Source organism: Cibotium barometz, chromosome 6 (genome assembly GCF_041138505.1).
Source record: "Cibotium barometz isolate CiBa-2024 chromosome 6, ASM4113850v1, whole genome shotgun sequence".
Taxonomy (NCBI): Eukaryota; Viridiplantae; Streptophyta; class Polypodiopsida; order Cyatheales; family Cibotiaceae; genus Cibotium; species Cibotium barometz.
The window spans coordinates 34,084,690-34,110,766 of NC_141051.1; the positions used below are offsets into that span (position 1 = coordinate 34,084,690).

General features: G+C 41.7%; 1 protein-coding gene across 1 annotated transcript; it reads right to left on the bottom strand.

The window, feature by feature from the left end:
* Positions 1-19,964: 19,964 nt before the first annotated feature.
* LOC147637666 (cation/H(+) antiporter 19-like) lies at positions 19,965-24,241 on the bottom strand. Its single transcript, XM_086799495.1, has 3 exons — positions 23,835-24,241; positions 22,756-23,757; positions 19,965-21,547 (listed from the first exon to the last, which is right to left on the bottom strand). The coding sequence occupies exons 1-3, from the start codon at positions 24,030-24,032 to the stop codon at positions 20,057-20,059; spliced, it is 2,691 nt and encodes an 896-aa protein (XP_086655621.1). The 5' UTR covers positions 24,033-24,241; the 3' UTR covers positions 19,965-20,056.
* Positions 24,242-26,077: the final 1,836 nt, after the last annotated feature.

Sequence of the window (26,077 nt, forward strand, 5' to 3'; positions counted from 1 at the left end):
AGATGTAGATGTATGGATGTGGATGTAGATGTATGGATGTGGATGTGGATATGGATGTATGAATGTGGATGTAGATATGGATGTATGGATGTGGATGTGGATGTGGATGTGGATGTATGAATGTGGATGTGGATGTGGATATGGATGTGGATGTATGGATGTGGATATGGATGTGGATGCATGGATGTAGATGTGGATGTGGATGAATGTGGAAGTGGATGTGGATGTATGGATGTAGATGTGGATGTGGATGTATGAATGTGGATGTGGATGTGGATGTATGAATGTGGATATGGATGTATGAATGATGTGGACTGATGTATGAATGAATGTGGATTGACGTATGAATGTATGGATGATGTGGATTGACGCGTGAATTGATGTGGATATGGATATGGATGTATGGATGTGGATGTGAATGTGGATGTGGATGTATGAATGTGGATGTGGAAATGGATGTATGGATGTAGATGTGGATGTAGATATATGGATGTGGATGTGGATGTGGATGTGGATGTGGATGTATGAATGTGGATGTGGATATGGATGTATGGATGTGGATGTATGGATGTGGATGTATGGATGTAGATGTGGATGTGGATGTATGAATGTGGATGTGGATATGGATGTGGATGTATGGATGTAGATGTGGATGTGGATGTATGAATGTGGAAGTGGATGTGGATGTATGAATGTGGATGTGGATGTATGGATGTGGATGTATGGATGTAGATGTGGATGTGGATGTATGAATGTGGATGTGGACGTATGAATGATGTGGATTGATGTATGAATGAATGTGGATTGATGTATGAATGTATGGATGATGTGGATTGATGTGTGGATTGATGTAGATGATGTGAAAGAATGTATGGATGATGTGGATTGATGTGGATGAATGTATGGATGATGTGGACTAATGCGTGGATGATATGATTGAATGTGATTTTGATGTGGGAATAATGTGATGTGATAGGGATCGATGAAGAAAATAAAATTGTGGTAAGATGAAAAAGATGGGGTCTAATGTGAAAAGATGTGGAGTAATGAGAAAAGATGGAAATATTGTATGAACTGTATTTGTATGTGAAATCTGTTTTTAAATGACTGTTTTATGTCAAGAATGCTGGGAAAGTATTTTTGATTGTAGATGTGGATGTATGAATGTGGATATGGATGTATGGATGTGGATATGGATGTGGATGTATGGATGTAGATGTGGATGTGGATGTATGATGTATGAATGAATGTGGATTGATGTATGAATGAATGTGGATTGATGTATGAATGTATGGATGATGTGGATTGATGCGTGAATTGATGTGGATATGGATATGGATGTATGGATGTGGATGTGCCTGTGGATGTGGATGTATGACTGTGGATGTGGAAATGGATGTATGGATGCAGATGTGGATGTAGATATATGGATGTGGATGTGGATGTGGATGTATGAATGTGGATGTGGATATGGATGTATGGATGTGGATGTATGAATGTGGATGTGGATGTGGATATGGATGTGGATGTATGGATGTAGATGTGGATGTGGATGTATGAATGTGGAAGTGGATGTGGATGTATGAATGTGGATGTGGATGTGGATATGGATGTGGATGTATGGATGTAGATGTGGATGTGGATGTATGAATGTGGATGTGGATGTATGAATGATGTGGATTGATGTATGAATGAATGTGGATTGATGTATGAATGTATGGATAATGTGGATTGATGCGTGAATCGATGTGGATGATGTGAATGGATGTATGGATGATGTGGATTGATGTGTGGATTGATGTAGATGATGTGAAAGGATGTATGGATGATGTGGATTGATGTGGATGAATGTGGATGAATGTATGGATGATGTGGACTGATGCGTGGATGATATGATTGAATGTGATTTTGATGTGGGAATAACGTGATGTGATAGAGATCGATGAAAAAAATAAAATTGTGGTAAGATGAAAAAGATGGGGTCTAATGTGAAAAGATGTGGAGTAATGAGAAAAGATGAAAATATTGTATGAACTGTATTTGTATGTGAAATCTGTTTTTAAATGACTGTTTTATGTCAAGAATGCTGGGGAAGCATTTTTGACCGTCTTGTGAATGAGGTCGTGGAGACTTATCTGTTAAAGTTGCAACTGCTAGACGGAGAGTCATTGGAGGACGTCTCGCGTAGCAAGGTTGGCCGAGGTCTTGACCAGCCTCGATTTGATTTAAATGGTGAGCTTCCGGTACAGTGGATGAGGGACCAAGGAAGCGGACTATGAGTGAAGCGCTAGGTGACCTACGAAGGATCCTAGAGGGTGCTGACCATACGGTGCTCGGGCTCTGGGTCACCGAAGATACCCACGAGTACGTCAGGGAAGATATTCGAATAAGGAGTAAGAGTTGTTTTCTGAATTCGGACATGGACCTGGTTGATTGACCTTGTTGGTCCTCAACGGATGAGTCCATGGTTCTTTTATATGGAACTGTTGGTTGATCTTGCTGATCTTCAATGGAGATTCTATCTGGATATTTTTATGTGATTATATTGTCGGGTACTATGAGCTAGGAACTATTAAAAAGGCCTCTGCATGTGGTGAGCGTAATGGTTACCAATGATGCCATAGGAACACCAATGAAGGAAAGAAATGGGAAATTAGGATTCAACTGGATAATTAGAAGATTATGATCAGTAACACTATGGTTTCATTAAATGATTGTTTTAAAGATTGTTGAATCTGAGAAAAAGGCAAGTTCATATTGGGTGTGTAAGTGGTGTGACTAGTTTTATGTTTGTATGAATATCCGGCTAGGGGGCCTGGGAACTCTTTTCCCTGGTACCTGGGACAAAACCTAACCAAATTCCTAAATTGGATCCCATCACTACAGTGGTTGGGCGGTTGGCTAACCCATGGGACTGGATGGGGTTAGGCTGGACTGATGGATCCGTAATTCCAGACTCAATTTCTGTATAGTACGATAGATGAGGCAAATCTTGGATTAAAAAATTGTTCTATGGAAAAGAATCAACGGCTGTGCCTTTCAATGAGGAAAAAAGCGTTGGTCTCTATGATCCAAGTGCAATCTTTTCCCTAATCTGATTATGGGACTTACGGGCTCGGTCAGATCAGTTCTATTAGTTAAGGCTTTTGACTACGTTAGAGAAAAGTTATCCTGGAGGAATCGCCCGAGCTTTCTGGGCAAGGGAAGTTTTTTCGAGTTCGGTTTTGGAAGAACCAATGGATTAGTCTCTTGTCCGGATATCCGTGGGCGAGGCCCCGAGTGTGGGACTCTACCCGCACAAGAAGTGCTACTTCCACTGCTAGCACCCCTGAATTCATTGCGCGATGGGGACAAGGATCTTACAGTTGGTATCAGAGCAAAATTGGGTGATGAGGATCAATCGAGAAGCCAAGAATGTCAAAAATTTATGAAGAAGCAGTAAAGGGTTGTAATTGTGTGATAAAATTCATACAAATTGCTATTCAAACTGAAATTCGTAAATTGGAAATTGGGTCTTCAGATGGAAGAACGACAATTGTATGGAATCCCTGACTTGCTTGAGGCCTAGACATGATGGTATTTACCTTACAGTTCCAAGGACCGTGACTACGCGTATATACCGAGGGTATAACTACAGCTCTTTACTGGCAGTATGTACGAGTAAATCTAAGACTTGAAATTATAAGCATTAATACCATCCAGACGATGAATTCGAATGTGGTTGATATGATTTTAAATTCTGATTGAGAAATGATGAGTTGATTTGGATTTTGATTGAAAAATGAAGATTTTTGAATTTTGACTGAATTGTAATTAACTAAGTAAAACCACAATGAGGATGAATGGGACGAGTCCCTGTAGTAATGTTCGTAGCTCTAATGACGTTAATGACTTCAGCAAATCACTTTGAAATTAGTGGATTGTGCTGGCAGATTGCTGCTGTTAACACTTGACCCAGTGGATCAAGTTAAGGGGTGTCAAATTAAAAATCTGTAAAATTGGAAATTCCCATGAAGGACTGTTTAGATAGAAAGTTCGGTCTAATGGACCATTATTGTGATAAGGAATTGAATAATATGATCTGAGTGAATTGTTATCTAATGATGAGTTTTATATAAGGGATCTTTATCCTGGGATTCTGTTGGGTTCTCCAGTCTCTATAAGGAACCTAGAATCAGTTGGATCTTAAGGAAAAGAATTCTCCTCTAGTTTTGCGCCTCTAGTTTTGCGAGATGAGGACATCTCGCATTTTTTAAGTGGGGTAGAATGTAAGATTCCTCCCCAGTCTCTCAGGATGTCCAGTATCTTTCCCTGTAATCAATTCCCTCTTCAGAAATATAAAAGATCTTGTTTCTACCTGTTTTGGCCTAGAGAGAGAAAATATTCTAGAGAGAGAATATTCAAATTTTGAATATTTTTGGATGGAAAAATATCTCTTCTTATTAAAAATAGTTTCCCCGAAACAGAAGTTCAAAAAGATTTTCAGAAGGTGCATTAGAAAATCAAGTATAATCTGTTCAAGAGGCCTTATCCTAGGGGTCCGAATTTTTGAAAAATTATAAATTAACGTTTTGAGGGGCCAATAAGATTCATCCAAATGTGTGGAGAAGATAAATAGAAGAAATAAAGAAAATCCCCCCAAAAATGAGTAAATACTCACATAAGATGAAGAGTGGACCAAAGGAATTCAAAAAAAAAGGGGTTTTTGACACCTCACAATGGGGATTCCCCCCTCATGAATGAGGCGCCTAATTCACATGTGCAATTGATGTTTATATCTTCAAAAATTGGGATATTTCATCTCTCCTCTCTCCTAATTGAAGTCTAGTTCCAAAAGTAACCTAAACTGACCTAAAAATGGTCAAAATTGACCAAACTGATTTGGAAAATTCTAGAATCAGTTTGCTTGGTTAGGGGCTCACTTTTTCCTATAAATAGAAGCCTCTCCCTTTGTTGAATAATAATAGTGTTTATGCACTGTTACTCTACTCCTCCCAAGCCAAGAACTGTGAATTTATTAATAATTCACTAGTTTTTGACCTTTCCCTCTTCCAAAGATTGGTGGCCACTCTTGTTACAAACACGAGTAGAACCCTCAAACCATCAAGCCAAAGGAAAGCTCCCAGAAATTACGTAAGTTAGAGATCTTCTATTTTTTCTTTATTGATTTTTATGTTTTCTAATTTTTATGTTGTTTGAAGTGATAAATGGACGCTATGCCTTGTTAAAAAGGCTTTCCCCCTCTCTCATTCTTAGAATGAACCCTTCTTTATCCTAGTTAAGTGAAAATAGTTGGAATTAAACTTTTTATATAATTTTCTCTTCTATAAAAAAATTTTGATTAGTCTAGATTACTTTAAACTAATTGGAGTTAATTTTTATAAAAAATTAAGTAGAAAAATTAAAAAAAAATCAACCATACAAAGGAGGTTATGGCAAATTTTTTAAAAAAACCTTGGAAATAAGTGTTATCTTTTATTATTCTAAAAGAATAATCCCTATCATTTCTATATTTTAAAAGTGTCATTTTTATGCATAGAAAGATGCATAAAGAAATTTATTTTTATTTCAAAAGTGTTATTCTCCTCAATTTTGATTTTATGCATAGAAAGATGCATAAAGAAATTTATTTTTATTTCAAAAGTGTTATTCTCATCAATTTTGATTTTATGCATAGAAAGATGCATAAAGAAATTTATTTTTATTTCAAAAGTGTTATTCTCATCAATTTTGATTTTATGCATAGAAAGATGCATAAAGAATTTTATTTTTATTTCAAAAGTGTTATTCTCATCAATTTTGGTTTTATGCATAAATAAATGCATAAAGAAATTTAATTTTTATTCCAAAAAAGTTATTCTCATCAATTTTGATTTTATGCATAAAATGATGCATAAAGAAATTTATTTTATTTCAAAAGAGTTATTCTCATCAATTTTGATTTTATGCATAAAAGGATGCATAAAGAAATTTATTTTAATTCAAAAGAGTAATTTTCATCAATTTTGATTTTGTGCATAAAAAGATGCATAAAGAAATTTATTTTTATTCCAAAAGAGTTATTTTCATCAATTTTTATTTTATGCATAAAAAGATGCATAACGAAATTTATTTTATTTCAAGAATTATTTTCATCAATTTTGATTTTGTGCATAAAGGAATTTATTTTTATTTTAAAAGAGTTATTTTCATCAAATATGATTTTATGCATAAAAAGATGCATAAAGAAATTTATTTTTATTTCAAAAGTGTTATTCTCATCAATTTTGATTTTATGCATAAAAAGATGCATAAAGAAATTTATTTTTAATTCGAAAGTGTTATTCTCCTTAAAATTGAATTTATGCATAAATAGATGCATAATCAGATTTTTATAAAAGTGTTATTTTCCACTGAAATCATTCTTATACATAAATCGATGTGTAAAGAATCTTTATATTAAAAATAAGAATTCTCTTACATTCTATAAAAAAAGTGATGTAATAGAAATAAATGTAAATGTGAATAATGAGATGAGAAAAGGGTTGAGAGGATATGTGAAAGGATGGATGTGGATGTATGTAAAGGATGGATGTGGATGTATGTAAAGGATGGATATGGATGTATGTATGTGAAAGGATGGATGTGGATGTATGTAAAGGATGGATATGGATGTATGTATGTGAAAGGATGGATGTGGATATATGTAAAGGATGGATGCGGATGTATGTGAAAGAATGGATGTAGATGTATGTATGTGAAAGGATGGATGTGGATGTATGTAAAGGATGGATGTGGATGTATGTGAAAGAATGGATGTGGATGTATGTATGTGAAAAGATGGATGTGGATGTATGTGAAAGGATAGATGTGGATGTGTATGTGATAAGTATGGATGTGGATGTATGTGGAAGAAAATATGCGAATGTGAATGTGATGGATATGAACGAGGATAGAGGCAATGGGATGGAAGTAAATTGGATAGATATGAATGAATGATATGGGATGTGAATAAATGTGTTAGCATGTGAATCAGGATGTGCTAGCATGTGAATCAGGATGTGTTAGCATGTGAATCAGGATGTGAATGAATGATACGGGATGTGAATGACTGATATAGGATGTGAATGAATGTAATATGATGTGAAATGGATGTGATAAGATGTAATGTAAACTGGATAGATGATAATGTTTGTGAAGTGATGAGATGTATGGGTAGATGCAAGTGGATAAGATCTGATGAGGATAAATGAGGAATTAAGTGTTGAGATAGAAAAAGATGTGATTAGATGAGAATGGGGATGCTTATGAAATGAATGTGGATTGATGTATGAATGAATGTGGATTGATGTATGAATGTATGGATGATGTGGATTGATGCGTGAATTGATGTGGATATAGGTATGGATGTGGATGTGGATGTATGAATGTGGATGTGAAAATGGATGTGTGGATGTAGATGCGGATGTAGATGTATGGATGTGGATGTGGATGTGGATATGGATGTATGGATGTGGATGTATGGATATGGATGTATGAATGTGGATGTGGATGTGGATGTGGATGTACGAATGTGGATGTGGATATGGATGTGGATGTGGATGTGGATGTGGATGTATGAATGTGGAAGTGGATGTGGATGTATGAATGTGGATGTATGGATATGGATGTATGAATGTGGATGTGGATGTGGATGTGGATGTACGAATGTGGATGTGGATATGGATGTGGATGTGGATGTGGATGTGGATGTGGATGTATGAATGTGGATGTGGATGTATGGATGCGGATATGGATGTGGATGTATGGATGTAGATGTGGATGTGGATGTATGAATGTGGATGTGGATGTATGAATGATGTGGTTTGATGTATGAATGAATGTGGATTGATGTATGAATGTATGGATGATGTGGATTGATGCGTGAATTGATGTGGATATGGATATGTGTGGATGTGGATGTGGATGTGGATGTGAAAATGGATGTATGGATGTAGATATGGATGTAGATGTATGGATGTGGATGTGGATGTGGATGTATGAATGTGGATGTGGATATGGATGTATGGATGTGGATGTGGATGTATGGATGTGGATGTGGATATGGATGTGGATGTATGAATGTGGATGTGGATGTGGATGTATGGATGTAGATGTGGATGTGGATGTATGAATGTGGATGTGGATGTATGAATGATGTGGATTGATGTATGAATGAATGTGGAATTATGTATGAATGTATGGATAATGTGGATTGATGCGTGAATCAATGTGGATGATGTGAATGGATGTATGGATGATGTGGATTGATGTGTGGATTGATGTAGATGATGTGAAAGGATGTATGGATGATGTGGATTGATGTGGATGATGTGGATGAATGTTTGGATGATGTGGACTTATGCGTGGATGATATGATTGAATGTGATTTTGATGTGGGAATAACGTGATGTGATAGGGATCGATGAAGAAAATAAAATTGTGGTAAGATGAAAAAGATGGGGTCTAATGTGAAAAGATGTGGAGTAATGAGAAAAGATGGAAATATTGTATGAACTATATTTGTATGTGAAATCTGTTTTTAAATGACTGTTTTATGTCAAGAATGCTGGGGACGCATTTTTGACCGTCTTGTGAATGAGGTCGTGGAGACCTATCTATTAAAGTTGCAACTGCTGAGGACGGAGAGTCATTGGAGGACGTCTCGCGTAGCAAGGTCGGCCAAGGTCTTGACCAGCCTCGGTTTGATTTAAATGGTGAGCTTCTGGTACAGTGGATGAGGGACCAAGGAAGCGGACTATGAGTGAAGTGCTAGGTGACCTCCGAAGGATCCTTGGGTGCTGACCATACGGTGCTCGGGCTCTCGGTCGCGGAAGATACCCACGAGTACGTTGGGGAAGATATTGGAACAAGGAGTAAGAGTTGTTTTCTGAATTCAGACATGGACCTGGCTGATTGACCTTGCTTGTCTCCTCAACGGATGAGTCCGTGGTTCTTTTATATGGAACTGTTGGTTGATCTTGCTGATCTTCAACGGAGATTCCATCTGGATATTTTATGTGATTATATTGTCGGGTACTATGAGCTAGGAACTATTAAAAAGGCCCCTGCGTAAACAGGTGGTGAGCGTAATGGTTACCAATGATGCCATAGGAACACTGATGAAGGAAAGAAATGGGAAATCAGGATTCAACTGGATAATTAGAAGATTATGATCAGTAACACTATGGTTTCATTAAATGATTGTTTTAAAGATTGTTGAATCTTAGAAAAAGGCAAGTTCATATTGGGTGTGTAAGTGGTGTGACTAGTTTTATGTTTGTATGAATATTCGACTAGGGGGCCTGGGAACTCTTTTCCCTGGTACCCGGGACAAAACCTAACCAAATTCCTAAATTTGATCCCATCACTACAGTGGTTGGGCGGTTGGCTAACCCATGGAACTGTGGATGGGATTAGGCTGGACTGATGGATCCGTAATTCGAGACTCAATTTCTATATAGTACGATAGATGAGGTAAATCTTGGATTAAAAAATTGTTCTATGGAAAAGAATCAACGGCTGTGCCTCTCAATGAGGAAAAAAGCGTTGGTCTCTATGATCCAAGTGCAATCTTTTCCCTGATCTGATTATGGGACTTACGGGTTCGGTCAGATCAGTTCTGTTAGAGTTAAAAGCTTTTGACTACGTTAGAGAAAAGTTATCCTGGAGGAATCGCCCGAGCTTTCCGGGCAAGGGAAGTTTTTCCGAGTTCGGTTTTGGAAGAACCAATGGATTAGTCTCTTGTCCGGATATCCGTGGGCGAGGCCCCGAGTGTGGGACCCTACCCGCACAAGAAGTGCTACTTCCGCTACTAGCACCCCTGAATTCGTTGCGCGATGGGGACAGGGATCTTACAATAGAAATGTGAGCAGAAATGCACTAGATGTTGTGCATTCATATCTATGGGGTCCTACAAAGACCATGTCTATGGGAGGCTGCAGGTATTATGTGACATTTATTGATGACCACACAAGGAAAGTGTGGGTACACTTCATGAAGGAGAAGAGTGAGGGTGTTCACTCATTTCCAGAATTTTAGAGTTATGGTTGAAAACGAACAGGGAAACGGTCAGATGGAGGGGGAGAGTACTTCTCCAATGAGTTCTCTGAATTTTTTGCAGAAGAATGGTATTCAAAGACAGTTTACATGCAGATACACTGCAGCAAAATGGAGTTGCTGAGCAGAAAAACAGGCACATTGCTGAGATTACGCGAGCATTGATGGGAGAGAAGAATATGCCGCATAGCTAGTGGGCTGAGGCTATTTCTACAGCAGTTTACATCATGAACAGGACTCCAACTGCAGCCATACATGATGTAATTCCAGAGGAGAGGTTTACTAGCAGAAAACCTGATTTCTCATCTAAAAGTCTTTGGATGCATTGCATATGTGCTTGTGCCAGATGAGCTGAGAACTAAGCTGGATCCAAAAGCTGAAAAATGTGTGTTTATTGGGTATTCCCTTGAGCAAAAGGGATACACGTGTTATAACCCTGCTACACGTGAGTTAAGGGTAAGCAGGGATGTTGTTTTTTATGAGATGAGCAGCTGGTATGCTGCTGAAAAAGAAGCTGTTGGGGCTGATGTGAGTGGAAATGTGGTTGCACAGAATACAAGTCAGTAATCACAGTCTTTGAGTGGACCAGGAGAGTCCTCATCTAGTGGTTCAGTTGATAGACCATGGAGTGGCAGGCTGCGTCATAATACCAGTCCTGCAAATGTGATTAGTACATCACATAAAGGCAAAGAGAAAGTGGTTAAGCCCCTTAGTTATGCCTGACATTTCTGTAGGGCATTCTCATGTTGATGTAGAGTCTAGTGGCTCAGAGATGAGCCTTGATGAGGATCTTGGTATACCAACTATGAGAACACCTGGTGTAAAGAAGGCTATGGAAGCCATGAATGCAAAGCTGCAAAGATCTGGGAGAGTGAAGAATCCTATGCAGAGGTTTACCTATGATGGTTATGTGGCACATCACTATGCATACATGGCAAAAGTTGTGCAGGTTGTAGAGCCCCCATGCATTGATGAGGCTATTGTAAATGTGTTGGGAGAAAGCTATGGATGAGGAGATGGATGCACTATATGGAAATGAGACTTGGGATTTAGTGCAATTGCCTGAAGGCAAGAAAGCCATTGGATGCAAGTGGGTGTACAAAGTAAAACATAACAGTGATCGAAGCATAAGCAGGTACAAGGCTAGATTGGTAGCCAAAGGATATGCACAGACATATGGCATTGATTATGAGGAAACTTTCAGCCCAATTGCCAAGATGGCAACAGTGAGAGTTGTGATAGCAGTGGCTGCGCCAAAGCAATGATCTTTACATCAGATGGATGTAAAGAATGCATTCTTCCATCAGATGGATGTAAAGAATGCATTCTTCCATGGGGATTTGCAGGAAGAGGTGTATATGTTGCAGCCACCTGGTTATGAGGATGTGAGTCACCCCGAGCATGTTGACAGGTTGAAGAAAGCCTTGTATGGCTTAAAACAAGCACCAAGAGCATGGTCTGACAAGATTTTTGAATATCTTGTCACTATTGGCTTTCATGTAGCGAATGCAGATTTCTCGCTGTATGTGAGACACAATGAGAGGGGTTGTGCTTGTTGTCATCTATATAGATGACTTGATCATTACGGGGGACCATGATGCAGAGATCTTTGATGTAAAGATCTTGCTTAGACAGAAGTTTGAGATAAAGGATCTATTTCTTAGGCATTGAGGTGATTAGGTCACCACATGGTATTGGATTACTGAAGAGACACTATGGCTTGGACATGTTGTCCAAGTATGGTATGGCAGGCTGTAAGCCTATCTCGTGCCATTGGATCAGAATGGCAAGTTGAGTGCAGATTTAGCAGAGATTTTGGAGGATCCTACTATGTATAGGCGCATAGTAGGAAGCTTGATCTACATGACAATCACCAGGCCAGATTTGAGCTATGTTGTTGGGTTGGTGAGTCAGTTTATGCAGGTTCCTCAGAAGCCGCATTTGGATGCATTGAGATGCATACTGAGGTATGTGAGGTCTACTTTGCATTGTGGACTATTTTATGAAACTGGGACAGAGATGTGTACATGGGTACACAGATGCTGATTGGACTAGTAGTATCTCAGATACTAGTGGCTTCATGTTTTCTTTGGGGAGTGTTGCTATGAGTTGGAGCAGCAAGAAGCAGCCTACGGTTGCTCTATCCAGTACTACTACAGAGGCTGAGTACAGAGGTGCTGCTATGGCAGTATGTGAGATAGCTTGCTTGCAAGAGCTCAAGCTCTCTTCTCCCCTGCATCTTTTCAAGAGATAGTACAGAAGAATGCATGATCATCATCCTTTATGTGGATGACTTGATCTTTATAGAGGAACTAGAAAACAAAGATCTTGTCGTCGCCAACACAAGGGATCATAGATATTAGGATCTACCGAAAAGTGCCAATAGTCAGATATCATTTTCATTTCTCAAGAAAACTTGTTAGATCGCTGTAACACCACTACGGGCGTTACCACAGGAGGGGACAGCCTCTGGCTCACCACCCAGCCATAGAGGAAGAATGAGGATTGCCCCTCATCCCCCAGGCTATATAGTGTGTGGCCTGCCGTCCACACTAGCCTGGCCGCCCATGACTCCGCATGGGCGTCCTCTCCCACTGAACCCCGGATGACCACGTCCTTGGCCATCCGGTCTGCCGTCGGTCACTCACAGGCGTTACAGCCTACGTGACATTACCCCCCTTAAGAAGAGTTTTCGTCCTTGAAAACAAACTGGGGAAACCTCTTGGAAATTGCACTACGGCGTTCCCAGGTAGCTACCTCCTCATCCCTGTCTGTCCATTTAACAAGTACCTCTTGGTACACTTTATGTCGGGTTTGTCTGTCACGATACTCTAGAATCTTTTCAGGTTCATGTGGTATCTTTGGTGGCTCTATCAAGTCCACCAAAATCTCTGGAGAAACTACGTTCTCTAACCCGTGAACTGATTTCTTCAGTTTACTGACATGGAAGACAGGATGGACTTGAGAACTCTCCGATAACTCAAGTTTGTATGCTACGTCCCCAATCTTCTTAAGGATTTTAAAAGGACCACAATATCTCGGAGAAAGTTTATCACATTTTTCCGTTTTCATGGTTTCTAATTGCGCAGGAACCTTAAGGAATACAAAGTCACCTTCTACAAAGGTCACCTTTCTACGTCCTTTATCCGCATAAGTTTTAGCGCGATCCTGAGCGCTAGGAATGCTCTCACATGCGGCTCTGAGCATATCATTCATATCTTCAAGAAAATCCTTGACAGATTGAATCTTCTCCTTTTCTAGGCCTACAGCCATCGGAGATCTTGGCTAGAATCCATACATTAACATGAATGGTGTAAATCCAGTTGCTGAGTGTTTGGAGCTGTTATAGGCAAACTCCAATACAGGCAAGTACTCTTCCCAATTAGATTGCTTCTTACTAACATAAGAACGCAACATATCCTCTAGAATTTGGTTAACTCTTTCAGTTTGACCATCAGACTTCGGATGATCTGCCGTACTCATACTCAAAGTAGTATCCAACTTTTTGAAGACTTCCCTCCAAAAATGACTGTTGAACTTTCTATCTCTATCCGACACTATATCTGCGGGCAGGCCATATAGCTTGTAGAGATGTTCAATAAAGAGTTTTGCCAACTCTGGCGTTTTTAACAGTTTTCTTCGTGGTGATAAACTTTGCCATTTTAGTTAACCTGTCCACTACCACCCACACCGAGTCATTCCCTCGACTCATCTGGTAAACCGGTAATGAAATCCATGGAAATGCTTTCCCATTTCCCTTGAGGAATCTTTAGCGGATGGAGTAGTCCTCCAACCTTAAGACATTCATGTTTATTGACCTGGCACTTATTGCATTTCAGCACATAAGTTTGGACGTCCTTAAACAAACTAGGCCAATAAAACTGTCTTTTTACTAGTGCATAGGTCTTCTGAATCTCGGGATGACCCGCACTTGGATTATCATGACTTTCTTTAAGAATTTGGGCCCGAAAGTCACCAATAGTTGGCACACATACTCTACCCTTGTAGAGTAAGTACCCGTCGTCAATGGAGTAATTAGCATATTTCTCCCCCCGATGAAGTTTATCACCCCCTTTGAAGCCGTGGGAGTCAAAGGTGATGAAGGGCCTACATCGCAGCTCTCCGGCTCCAAACTATACCTGGAAGACACGGCTAGTCTCTCCGGACTAACTCTCGCTTCCCTTCCCGTTGCACCTTCAGCTAGTCTCTCCGGACTAGGCGTCTGTGAAGAAATGCGTACGCGTACAGCACGCCAGACCTCTGTAAAAGATGGATCATGCTCACATAAACCACGTAGTGACTCCAAGAAATCATTCTTGAAGACTGTGAAACTAAGTTCATTAATCTGTGGCATGCGACTAAGTGCATCTGCCACCACGTTATACTTACCTTTCTGGTAACGTATTTGAAGGTCAAACTCCTGTAGAATCTCCGCCCACCGAGCTTTTCTACCCTTCAGTTCATTTTGACTTGAAAGCCATTTCAGACTTTCATGGTCCATCCGAACCTCAAAAGTAGCACCATATAAATAGTGTCTCCACTTTTTCAGTGCATGAACTATCGCTAGTAACTCTCGCTCGTAAGCCGAGTAGTTACGCTGCGCACGATCTAACTTTTTACTCTCAAATGCAATTGGGCGTCCCCTTTGCATAAGTATGGTCCCAATGGCCTCATTACTAGCGTCTGTTTCCAAAACAAATGGCTCATTTGGATCGACAATAGTCAAAACAGGTGCAGCTGCAACTACGGTCACCTTGAGCTTATCAAAGCTCTTCTATTGGGCTTCCCCCCAACTAATGTTTTTAGTTTTTGACCGTAAACTGGTCAGTCAACGGGACTGTGATCTTCGCGTAGTCCTTCACATACTATCGGTAGAACCCCGACATGCCAAGAAAAATCTGCAGTTCCTCGAGATTCTTCGGTGCTGGCCATTTAAGAATAGCCTCTACTTTTTCTGGCTCCATCCGCGTACCATCGACGGATACCAGTGTTAGATCGTTGTAACACCACCTGTAGCACCACTACGGGCGTTACCACAGGAGGGGACGGCGGCCTCTGGCTCACCACCCAGCCACCATAGAGGAAGAATGAGGATTGCCCCTCATCCCCCAGGCTATATAGTGTGTGGCCTGCCGTCCACACTAGCCTGGCCGCCCATGACTCCGCATGGGCGTCCTCTCCCACTGGACCCCGGATGACCACGTCCTTGGCCATCCGGTCTGCCGTTGGTCACAGGCGTTACAGCCTACGTGACAAAACTAAAGCGTCGTCTTCCACCACTTCCACATGATAATGAACACCTAATGAGCTATGGCTCTCCTTTGCTAACCACTGTACTCCTACAAACAAACATCTCTACCAAGCGCGAAATTATCAATCCTGTCAATAATTCTTTACGCTCTAAGGTTTTTCCCGCATAAGAAAGGAACACCATATTAGTGAATTTGGGAATTTTTCAATTCCCATTTTTGAATACTTAAAAAAGGGGGACATGGATAACATGTTTGTAAGTTTCTCAAAACCCTATCATATGACCTATCGTTGGAAAGCGCTTGAAAAATGGAATCTAAAGAGCTATAAAGCGCTCATTTTGGATTAGTGGTGTTCAAGTTATGGTTAATCCAAACTTTTGACCACGTGTCCCAAACTTGTGAGAAATTCCCATATTCCCCAATATGGTGTTAAGGGTTAATAGTATATATGCACGAACACTATTCTTACTTTTCCCTGCTTTAGCAAAACCTGGCATACCGCGACCTTCGTTAGATATACCCACCATGCCTTTATTCATTTCGACATGCCTTGTGGTATAACCTTCATCCCTCTCAAGAAAAATATAATTAGTAGATTAAAAAAAAGCATTTGAAATTTTTGAGTGTAAGATAGTTAGCATTTCCATGGATGTTTATCCACTCATAGTAGTTAAGTCACTACACAAGATGCATATAGAGAGCCCCAATATCTTGTGCAACACAAGACCATAAAATTTGTATTTCTCAAATAAATTTGAGAGAACCATCATATTTGAGCACTAAAATAGTTTTTTTAAAAGTACACAAAAATATGTAATCTATGAAATCTTATCTACAACAAAGTAGCGTATTTAACTTCATACAAGATAATATAGGAGGATTTTTAAGGATATGGGAGCTTCGTAGGAGCAACCAAACTGTTACAACATGTTTAGTCTTGCATTATATCAAGATAGAGGCATGGTTGGTGGGCTGGCTCAATTTGGATCCAACAACAAGATAAGCCTTGGACATCACCCAGTCATCAAGGTACTAACTAATATGAAGACCCTAGGTGTATCCCTACAACTACCCTTCACTCATCTACCTTCATTACACTTCCACCCTTGTATACTCTCTGTACAAGTGTACAAGCTCCATTTAAAATATTCCTATAAAGTCTTCTAATCCCCCTTCATAGGAGCCCATGAATTGGGATAAAAAGCCATTTGTATAGTCATCATTTTTTCAGTATTTATTTTAGTATTAATCTCCATCTCCCCTTGTTTACTATTTAGGCTTTACATTTATATCCTTTCGAGATTTTTGAATGTCATTGTTTGTATGCCAGATTTTGTAATTTCTTATGTAAAAGTATAGTTTTTGAAGATGAATATGTCCATTTGTGAATGTCATTGTTTGTACACCATATTTTGTAATCTCTTATTTAAAAGTATGTATAGTTTTTGAAGATGAATACTCTATGTCCAAAAATAAGTTAAATCTAATTTTTATAACCTTCCACGCGTAATGCATTAACATTTAATAGACTATCTTATATAAGACACAATGTATGTGCACTAGTTTTTGACTAAGTTTACATATGCGCCACACTTAAGAAATTGAGATGACGTTTGTGGTGAAATCCACACGAGGTCATGCAAATTCTTTTCTCTATTTATATATCTTTAATTGAATTCCTTTGCTTCTATAAGGTAAGTGGAGTTATCATGTTCAAGCATCTCATTTGTTTGACTAGTATGTGTGGATATTTTCATCATTCCAGGTGGCTACCTTGATAACACAAGCCCTTTAGACTAAGTTGATACAATTAATACTTATATTTTATCATGATTTGCATCATAACTTCTTCTAGCAAAACTATAGTAATTTGTAAGTTGCTTAAACATTTTGTGTGAAATTCCATTTTGATGTTTCAAAAACATAAAGTAAATATCTATCATGGGACCAAGATTAGACTTGAGTGGAACACCCACATGGTAATCGGCAAAGTAAGCAAAATAAGCACCACAAAGGAAAAAGTTGATTTTGAGACTCCCAAGTTTATGAAGAGTTGACGGTAACTTTTCGGGGGGCTCACTTAAAAATATGTTAGTCTACTACGTGCGATCATTAGGAGGGGTTTTTTTAACCAAGATTAATTTTGACGATACCCATATACTTTGAGGGGAATATATTCTTAAAAAGGATTGCTTTATTTCTTTTTGACGATACCCATATACTTAACTTATATGAATATGCTTAAATATATGTTTTCTCAAATGAATCATTTTGACGATACCCATATACTTTGAGGGGAATATATTCTTAAAAAGTATTGCGTTCTTTTTGGGAAGTAACATTCACTCTCAATACTTTTTCTCAAGACCAATTCCAAATAGACTTTGACAAGAACCCAAGTGGATGAAGCATATTGTAATGTAAATCCATCCAAAAATCCTAGATGGATGCACATGGGTTGTGAAAACTTTTTATCGATCCTAATATGTGTAATTTCCCACTGAAATAAAGTTTTTGTTTCATTTTTTAATTCTTGAAAATATTAGGCCAAAGTATTAAGGGGTTGTATGGAACTCAAAATAAGAAGTTTCCACCATAATATGCACGTAAAAGAAAAATTTGGACCACTTTGCAAAAGTAGACAAAAGTGATGGTTGTAGTCAAATGTTTTGGACCTTTTGCAAACCTTAGTTAAGCATTGGGGAAAAGAAAACCCATTCCTTTTAGCCTTTATGAAGTAGCTCACTTTGGTTGTACACTAGTGACCAATCATTGGGGAAAAGAAAACCTATTCATTTTACCCTTTATGTAGCTCACTTTAGTAGTACATTGCACTAGTGACCAATCATTGGGGAAAAGAAAACCTATTCATTTTACCCTTTATGTAGCTCACTTTAGTAGTACATTGCACTATCATCATGCAAACAATCTTTTCACTTTTTGAAAAAGTGATTGCACTTTAATATTAAAGTGCCCTTTTCTCTCTTTTCCACTTCTTTATTAGCCACCACTAGCAAAACAAGGCAAGCCTTTTGTCAACCCTTCACATGTTACGATGATTCACTTGATCACGTGGGGTGCCTTATCTTTTGCAAAATGGAAGCTTACTCTCAAAGTCTAGGTTTCACATGCAGGAGTTAGATATTTCTTGCCCTTGAATTGCCCTTGAATTGCAACAAAAGTAAGCCACGCTAGCTTGACATTCACGAGACTCATGCCACCACTAGCAAAACAAGGAAAGCCTTTTGTCAACCCTTCACATGTTACGATGATTCCATGGATCACATGGGCTACCTTATCTTTTGAAGCTTACTCTCAAAGTTTAGGTTTCACATGAATGAGTTAGATGTTTCTTGCCCTTGAATTGCAACAAAAGCAAGCCACGCTAGCTTGACTTTCACGAAACTCATGCCAACACGAAAGGACGTGTAAGAAATATGGGTCCTAGGGCCAAACAAATGTTGCAATTTTGCTACAATTCAATAACTCTTTTTGTCTAAGAGTTCCTAAGTGTTAGGATGTGCAATATGCACCCACAATGTTTTGGTGGGTGTAAATAATTAGTTTGGTGAGAATTGTTTGCAATTTAGCTCATCTCTAAGGTTTAGCCGTTTTGCTTTTTTTTTCCTCAAGGTATATCGAGAACTTCTTTAAATGGTAAACCTGGATTTGCATACACTTGTCAGCTTGCATGCATCCTTGCTCGCCCACATCGGTTGGGCCGTGGCTATGAACCCCTCTCTCTCTCTCTGTCGTATGCATAGAAAGGAGGCAGACAAAGGTGGGAGAGAGAGAGGTCAAGAACTCACACTAAAGCAGTTATGTGCCCACTGTCTGCGAAGCTAATCAATTAGCGTTAAGTGTTTGTGAATCTGCCTTTTTTAGCATATGGAAACACGTGGCTTTTCAGTTAAGGCTGCGAGGACATGCATTCTGCACGAAGATCGAGGGATGGCATGGACAGGCATGCTGCAAGCCATCGTGAGGGAGAGAATGGGTGCAAAGGTCGTCTAGGTCATCTCCCTCTCTCTTTACTGTCCCTCAGACAACACAATTTTTTTTTCTCTCCCGGTCTAGGACGACGCAGAGCCCATCTCTCTTCTCCATGCTCTACTGCGACCTCACCACTCATTTCCTCCTCCTTTCCTTTCTTCCACAATCGGTTGCCTTCACCCTCATTCGCGCAGCTTCGTCCGTTGTGCCCCCTACCTTCCATCCCCCTTCACCCGCTTGGGCTAGTTCTATCAACCTTAGGTGAGTGGGCATTAATTATCCCCTTCACCGCTTCACCAAAGATTGTCAACCTTAGGTGAGCTAAGGGTGTGGGCCATTAAATAATTAATGAATTTAAGACTTACTAAGTGTTAGGATGTGCTCCGTTAGTTAGGATGTGCATTAACGGAGCGTGATGGAAATGGGCTTCACCAAATTTATTTTATTTTATTTTTTGTTAAAAGTTTTTGGATGCCTGCACAAAATTTAATTATACACATTGGCGCAAAAAGCCAAACGGAAGTTGGAAGGCGTGCGTCAAGTGTTTCCATCACCCCGGCAAGTGTTTCCATCACCCCGGCAAGTGCCCTCGTTATTTATTATTTTTGGAAAATCAATCTGTGCTTCAAAAATGATTGCTTTGAAAGACGAAACGAAAACAACATGCGATTTATTTTTAAAAAATGTACACTGGACTGGAGAAATACACATCATTAGGTGGGGGCGGCGGGGCGCTACACAGGCGGAGCGGGAGAAGGCGGGATTTCGGGTGTTGTTGGGAATGAAGCGGGGGACACCGGGCCGGTGACCACAACGAGGCTTGGGGAGAGCAGTCCGCTCGCTTTTGGCGTGGAAATGTCCACCACTTTGGTGGAGGGGGGCGCCTCTTGCACAAGTGCCGGGTCATGCTGCTGCACCGCCAGTACGGAGCAGCGAATCTCCGAGGAGGCGGTCGTCAGCGCCTCGCCCACCGGGCCCAGCTCAGGATACTCCGCCTGCCGCCCTGCAAGTGGCGCGATTAGTGGCGACGGCCTCCGCCCCCTCCCGACCACTACGAGGCTCAACGTCTCCAACCTTCCGATCGCCACCGCAGCCTCCACCGGGTCAGCCACTGCCCTCTCCTCATAGCGTATATTGGACTGAGCGGCTACCACTGCCGTTGCCGAATCAACGTCGCCAGTGACGATAGATGGGCCCCCTGCTCTCCTCTTGGCCAACGCTAAGCACTCCTCGTCCAGCTTGCTCTCCTTGGCCCAGTCCATGTCGGTCACCATGTACTCAAAAGTGTCGTGGCCCAGCGAAAATCTGGAGCTCATAGAAAACCTGGTGTGCACGGCTTCTCCGCTGCCATGGCCAGCGTAGGCACCGCCAACGGTTTGGCCGTGAGACGGCACTGTCACGGCCGTATGGTGTTCCGATGGATCACCGAAGACAAATCTGAACACCGTCAGCCTCACGCCCGGGTGCTCTGCCATGCGGTAACCGAAAGCGAGGGCCTCCCGATCATCGGGCCCACCGTAGAAGAGGACGGCAACGTTCTGGTCCACAGAACTGGAAGAGAGAGAGGTGATGCCGATGCCGCGGTCCACCAGAATGCCCACAGAGCAAGGGGCGTGTAGGAGGACTTTTTGAGTGACGTTGCGGAGCCCCGCGTTGTGGCCTTCCCACACCCCGCCGGCCATGGGGCGCGCGTGCTTGTGGAAAGGGAGGACAATAATGGCGGCGCGCTTCTCCGCCGCAGTGGCGCAGATGTCCTCGTGCATGTCGTCGAAGCGGGAGATGGCCGTCATGGGCCGGACGGTCACCTTGCTGAGCGGACCGTAGGCTTCGAAGGCCACGACGATGTTGTCAACGCCATGGAGGTGCTGGTTGTCCCAGAAGGGACGCCCATTTCGCCGGACTCGCTGCACTTTCATGATAGAAGACGGCCGCTCTGAGAGCTCCAGCAAGTGCAGAATATACATGTGCAGTGGCCGCCTGCCGGTCCCCCGGGCAGCCTCCACCAGGTTGATGATCGCATGCACATTGGGCATTCCGTGCACGCAGGCCAAGAGGCGGAGCTCTGAGTCCGCAACCTTCTCGTTGGCAGGCATGTAGAGCGTCCGGCGGTTGTAAGGCACTGGGTTCCTTGCGGGCTTGTAAAGCGCCATGACCACGGGCGTTGTGATGAAGGTGGTGAAGAGGGCCATGAGAACCATAATTGCAAAGGTTTCATCATTTAGGACCTGCCAAATTGATGAAAGAAATCGATCAATCACACTCTTATGTAAGAAGCACATGCGTTTTAACAAGAACCACAGATTTTTTTTAAGCGCACAGCATCTGGATTGATTAGCTATGCTAATTTTGGATCGTGGGCCTGCAACCGGTTTAATTAATTCCATGTGGGATCAAGATTAGTCGGTTTAATCAGGCTTTAAAAAGACGTACCTGTGTCCACCACAACACCCGGATTAGAGAGCACTGGGCAAGGAAGTTGTAGGGGTGGGCTACAATGCCCAGACTAGAGAGAGCAGTGGACTGTCATCAACACACAGCAGGTAAGGTTTGCTCGAAGTGAGCATTTGCCAATAGCAGCACCCTTTGCTGGAAGTGAGCATTTGCCAATAGCAGCACCCTCGCTCGCAACCATCATTATATCGCGCCCGCACAACAGGTAAGGTGTGCTGGAACAATGCAGTCCCCTCGCTCGCAGCCAACCGCCCTATCCGCCCCTATTAGTCACATTGGGGTAACAATGCGAAATGGCTAGCAGCCCCCTCGCTCGCAACCATCCGCCCTATTATCTGCCAGGCAGATTGCAACCGTTGGCTGTTGGAAATTAGAATGCAAAGAATAGCAGCCCCCTCGTTCGACAGATTGCAACCGTTTAATAATATCATTAGTAATTCTAAGGTTTTCCTATTATGCCTCACAGAAAATTAATGATCCGCCCCTATTAACCTCTCAAAATTCCCACATCTTGTGTAACCTTTCAAATTTCCTAGGGTGACCACTACATATAATAAGATCGATCAGTTTTAACCTTTCAAATTTCCTAGGGTTACATACACACTTTTTGAGGTGGGCACTCAAAGTTGTTACTATGGAAGGATCTACTCAAAAATATATATACATATATATATATATATATATATATATATATATATATATATATATATATATATACTAGATATGAAGCTCAAAAAGTAAAATTAAGAAGTTTCTTAAATTTAAAAAGTAAAGCATTTCAAAAGGGGAACTTTTATGATCTTAATTTATAAAATGAGTACAATCGTAAAGATTCCAACCCCCTTGGTTCTAAGGTAGAGAACCCGGATTAGACCCAGACCCCGACTCCTCAAAGTAGGGATTTTAGAATATCCCTTGCATAGCAAAATTCCATTGAAAAATGTGAGGAAATTGTCCAGAAAAGGGAGTGGTGATCTCTTACCTTCCGATCCTTGCCAATGTTGAGGACAATAAGCTCCACCAGACCTTTGGTGTTCATGAGGAATCCCAAGGTCAAAGACTTTCTGAAACTCATCTTGTGAAGAGATGCCACCACAAATGTGCCGAGAATTTTGCCAAGGCATGCTGTGGTGATGACCAGGACAAGAAGGCCGCCAGATTGGGCGCCATGGATGGCCCCAATGTTGGTCTTCAGACCACTTGCAGCAAAGTAGAGAGGGAGCATGAGGATGGTGACCAGGTCTTCAATCTTCTCAATGAGGAGCCCTGCAAACGGCCCGTCCTTGGGGACGATGAGGCCGAAGACGAAAGCACCAAATATAGAATGAATGCCAATAGCATCCGTCATAAAGCCCGACACCAGAACCGCCGCTAGCGTTATCGCCACATACATCTCATTCACAGGCTCGTTCTCAACCGCTTGCCTTGCAATCAACGACATTACCGGCTTCACAGCAACGAACATCACCACCACATACCCCACTCCGCACAGCAGCACCCACACCGCTATCAGTGGACTCTTATTCGAACCCGACAACGCCACCGCCAGTGCCAGTAGAATCCACGCTACCACGTCGTTTACTGCCGCTGCCGCCATGGCCATCTGCCCTACATCTGTTGTTAGAAGCCTCCGCTCCGCCAGAATACGAGCCAGCACTGGAAACGCCGTTATTGACAACGCCACGCCCATGAACACCAGGAACGGCGCGAAGTTGCCATCGCTTGCAATCGTGTTGTGTAGAACCACAGAAACGCCGACGCCTGCAACGAAGGGGACGCTGATCCCAGCCGCGGCGATGGCCAAGGCTTGCTTGCCAGTCCTCTTGATGGCCTCCAGGTCAAGCTCGAGACCAACGAGGAACAAGAAGAAAATGAGGCCCAGATCAGCGACTGTGTCGAGCACTGTTAAGCTCTGCTTGGGAAAAATCTTATCCATGTAGACAGTGCTCCGACCCAAGGCAGATGGCCCAAGCAAAATCCCCCCCTGTATCCAAAAGCATGATTAGGGTTAGGGATACCAATTAATTTTTTAAAGCTAAAATGAGAGGTGAATGTGCTTACTATGATTTCAGCAATCACGCGCGGCTGCCTCAGCGGCTTCAGAAGCATCGCTAGCGTTCGCGTGACTACAAGCACAAGGCAAATCTGCAGAATTAGGAGAGGCAGCGCAAAGTCTACTGGGTTGTCCCCCTGCCACACTCCGTTGGAGGTGGCGGACATCAGCGTCGGACAGGTTACGTTCCCTGCAGCGCTAGCCATGGCTGAGAAAATTGGTAGGAAGGGGCGTCACAAGGCTGAGATATTGAGACCTATAGGATCTTCATGGAAGATGATTACTGATCATTTGGATCCAGATGCAGCGAATTTCCACCCGTGGAAAAGCGGGTTGGATGGGCGCCGAGCTTTGCTTTGCTTAAGTAGGCCACGGGAGGGACGTGCGTGGATGGTCATGACGGGGCCAACCGTGCATCCTCATCTGCTGTAAACCGAGTCTTGCGCCTCCTCCCTCGCTTCTCTTTTTTTTTTCTATAACACCCTCCTAGAAGTGCCACTATGCCTCATTTGGTGGGCTCTATGCATGTTGTCGACAAAGGCGGTTCCGTAGTACTTCCTCCTAGCATTTTGCGAAAAATTACTCGCACATCAATTGTCGTTTCTTTGGATTAATTTTATTGGAATATGCATTATTTGCACATACTATTTGGGAGATATTGTAAGGATTATGATGGGACGTTTTGCACGGGATTTTGACACGTGTCCTCCAATCAAATCTTTGATTTGATTTTTGGATATTTAGGCATACACAATCTCCTAGTCGAAGACCAAGAGACAAGTAGCCTCTTGCGATGGTACAACCCAGATGAGAAGAGGAGCTCCCATGCAAATCTCTGTTTGTTATACAGAGAGAGGGATTGCACATTGCGAGCGAGCGAGCGAGAGAGAGAGAGAGAGAGAGGAGGACTTGGTTTCTTGGGCTTCAACTTGCTCTGTGGGGTTCAAGGTCGCTCTCTCTTTCTTAAAACTTCGCCGCCCTCTCTACTATGTGTGCTGAGGCAAAGGGGAGGGGCTATGGTGAAGAGGAACGAAAGAGGGAGGAGAGAGAAGTTTTTTTTTAATAATTAAATTGTTGGCAATTTCCAAAAGTATGGTACTTGCAAGAAAGCTCAGGGGGTTCACTATATGCAAAGTCTTTGTATCACGTGCGTTCAAGGCCTATTTTTGAAACCCCTTATCTGTGAATTTTTCATGAATAAATTGCATCCTTTGTCTATTCAATCTATGAATACACCCTTTAAATGGTACCCTTATGTATGTAAAAATTGTGTTAAAAAAAGAGTTTAAAAACCCCTTATGTTGAACTCACGTGCTACGCTTACATATCTATGAGTGAGCCCCCCGAGCAAGAAAGACTATTTTGGGGGAAGAGGGAGGATGTGGTGGTTAAGAAAGCGGCCTTTCTCCTCCCGAAGGATAGGAGTTCGATTTTGCTCAACCCTCCTCCTCACTTCACAAAGGGGTAAAAGAGTGCTTGTGTTCCTCCTGCACTCAAAAAGAAAAAGAAAGACTCGACTATTTTGGGCGAGGAGGGGGGATGTGTTGGTTAAGGAAGTGGCTTGTTGGTTCCAGATAGCCAGACAAGTCTATAGCAACTGGACAGGTCGAAACACTACAGTCGTGGCCAGTCGGCGCTTGTAAAACGAACTCATTGTCTTAGCCATTATTAATGTAACTCAGTCGTTGCTCATAGCACAGGAACTTCTTTTTGTAACTGTGCCTTTAGGAGTATAAACTTGTAATGGAAATCCAAACAATGGTTGTTGGTTATTAGCCATTTTTTTATCAATCAAGCATCTACTATGTATATCAGTCTCTTCTCTTTCTTTTCATGTGGTAATACATAAGTGCCGATTCATCTCTTGTAAATGGTATTTTCGTCTCTTGTGATTTAAGTTGTACTTTGTCTTCTGCACCAGTCTGTGTACTTGTTCGACGCTACACTGGTGTATGCTGTGCGCATAACCAGAGAACACTCAATAGGTTATCGAAAAGCGGTCACCCGATAACACTTTGGCGACCACGATGCGCCTTGTTGTTTCTGCATGTTTTGTTGTCCGTGTAATTTTCCTTGATTTTGAGTCCGTCATTCCTTGCATGGCCAAGAGAGCACATGTCAGCAGCGCTATTTAGTACGTCAACAAGCTCGGGCCCTTCTATTTGTTGAATCCATCTCGGAATCATCACATGAGGAGGAGGACAAAGAGTCTATAACTCATCCATCCTCTCTGGACAACATCGAGAACAAC

Coding starts and splice junctions, on each gene's coding strand:
- LOC147637666 (XM_086799495.1), bottom strand. CDS start 24,032: ATGGCTAGCGCTGCAGGGAACGTAACCTGTCCGACGCTGATGTCCGCC. Junction 23,758..23,834: donor GCGTGATTGCTGAAATCATA/GTAAGCACATTC, acceptor TTTTGGATACAG/GGGGGGATTTTGCTTGGGCC. Junction 21,548..22,755: donor ACATTGGCAAGGATCGGAAG/GTAAGAGATCAC, acceptor TCAATTTGGCAG/GTCCTAAATGATGAAACCTT.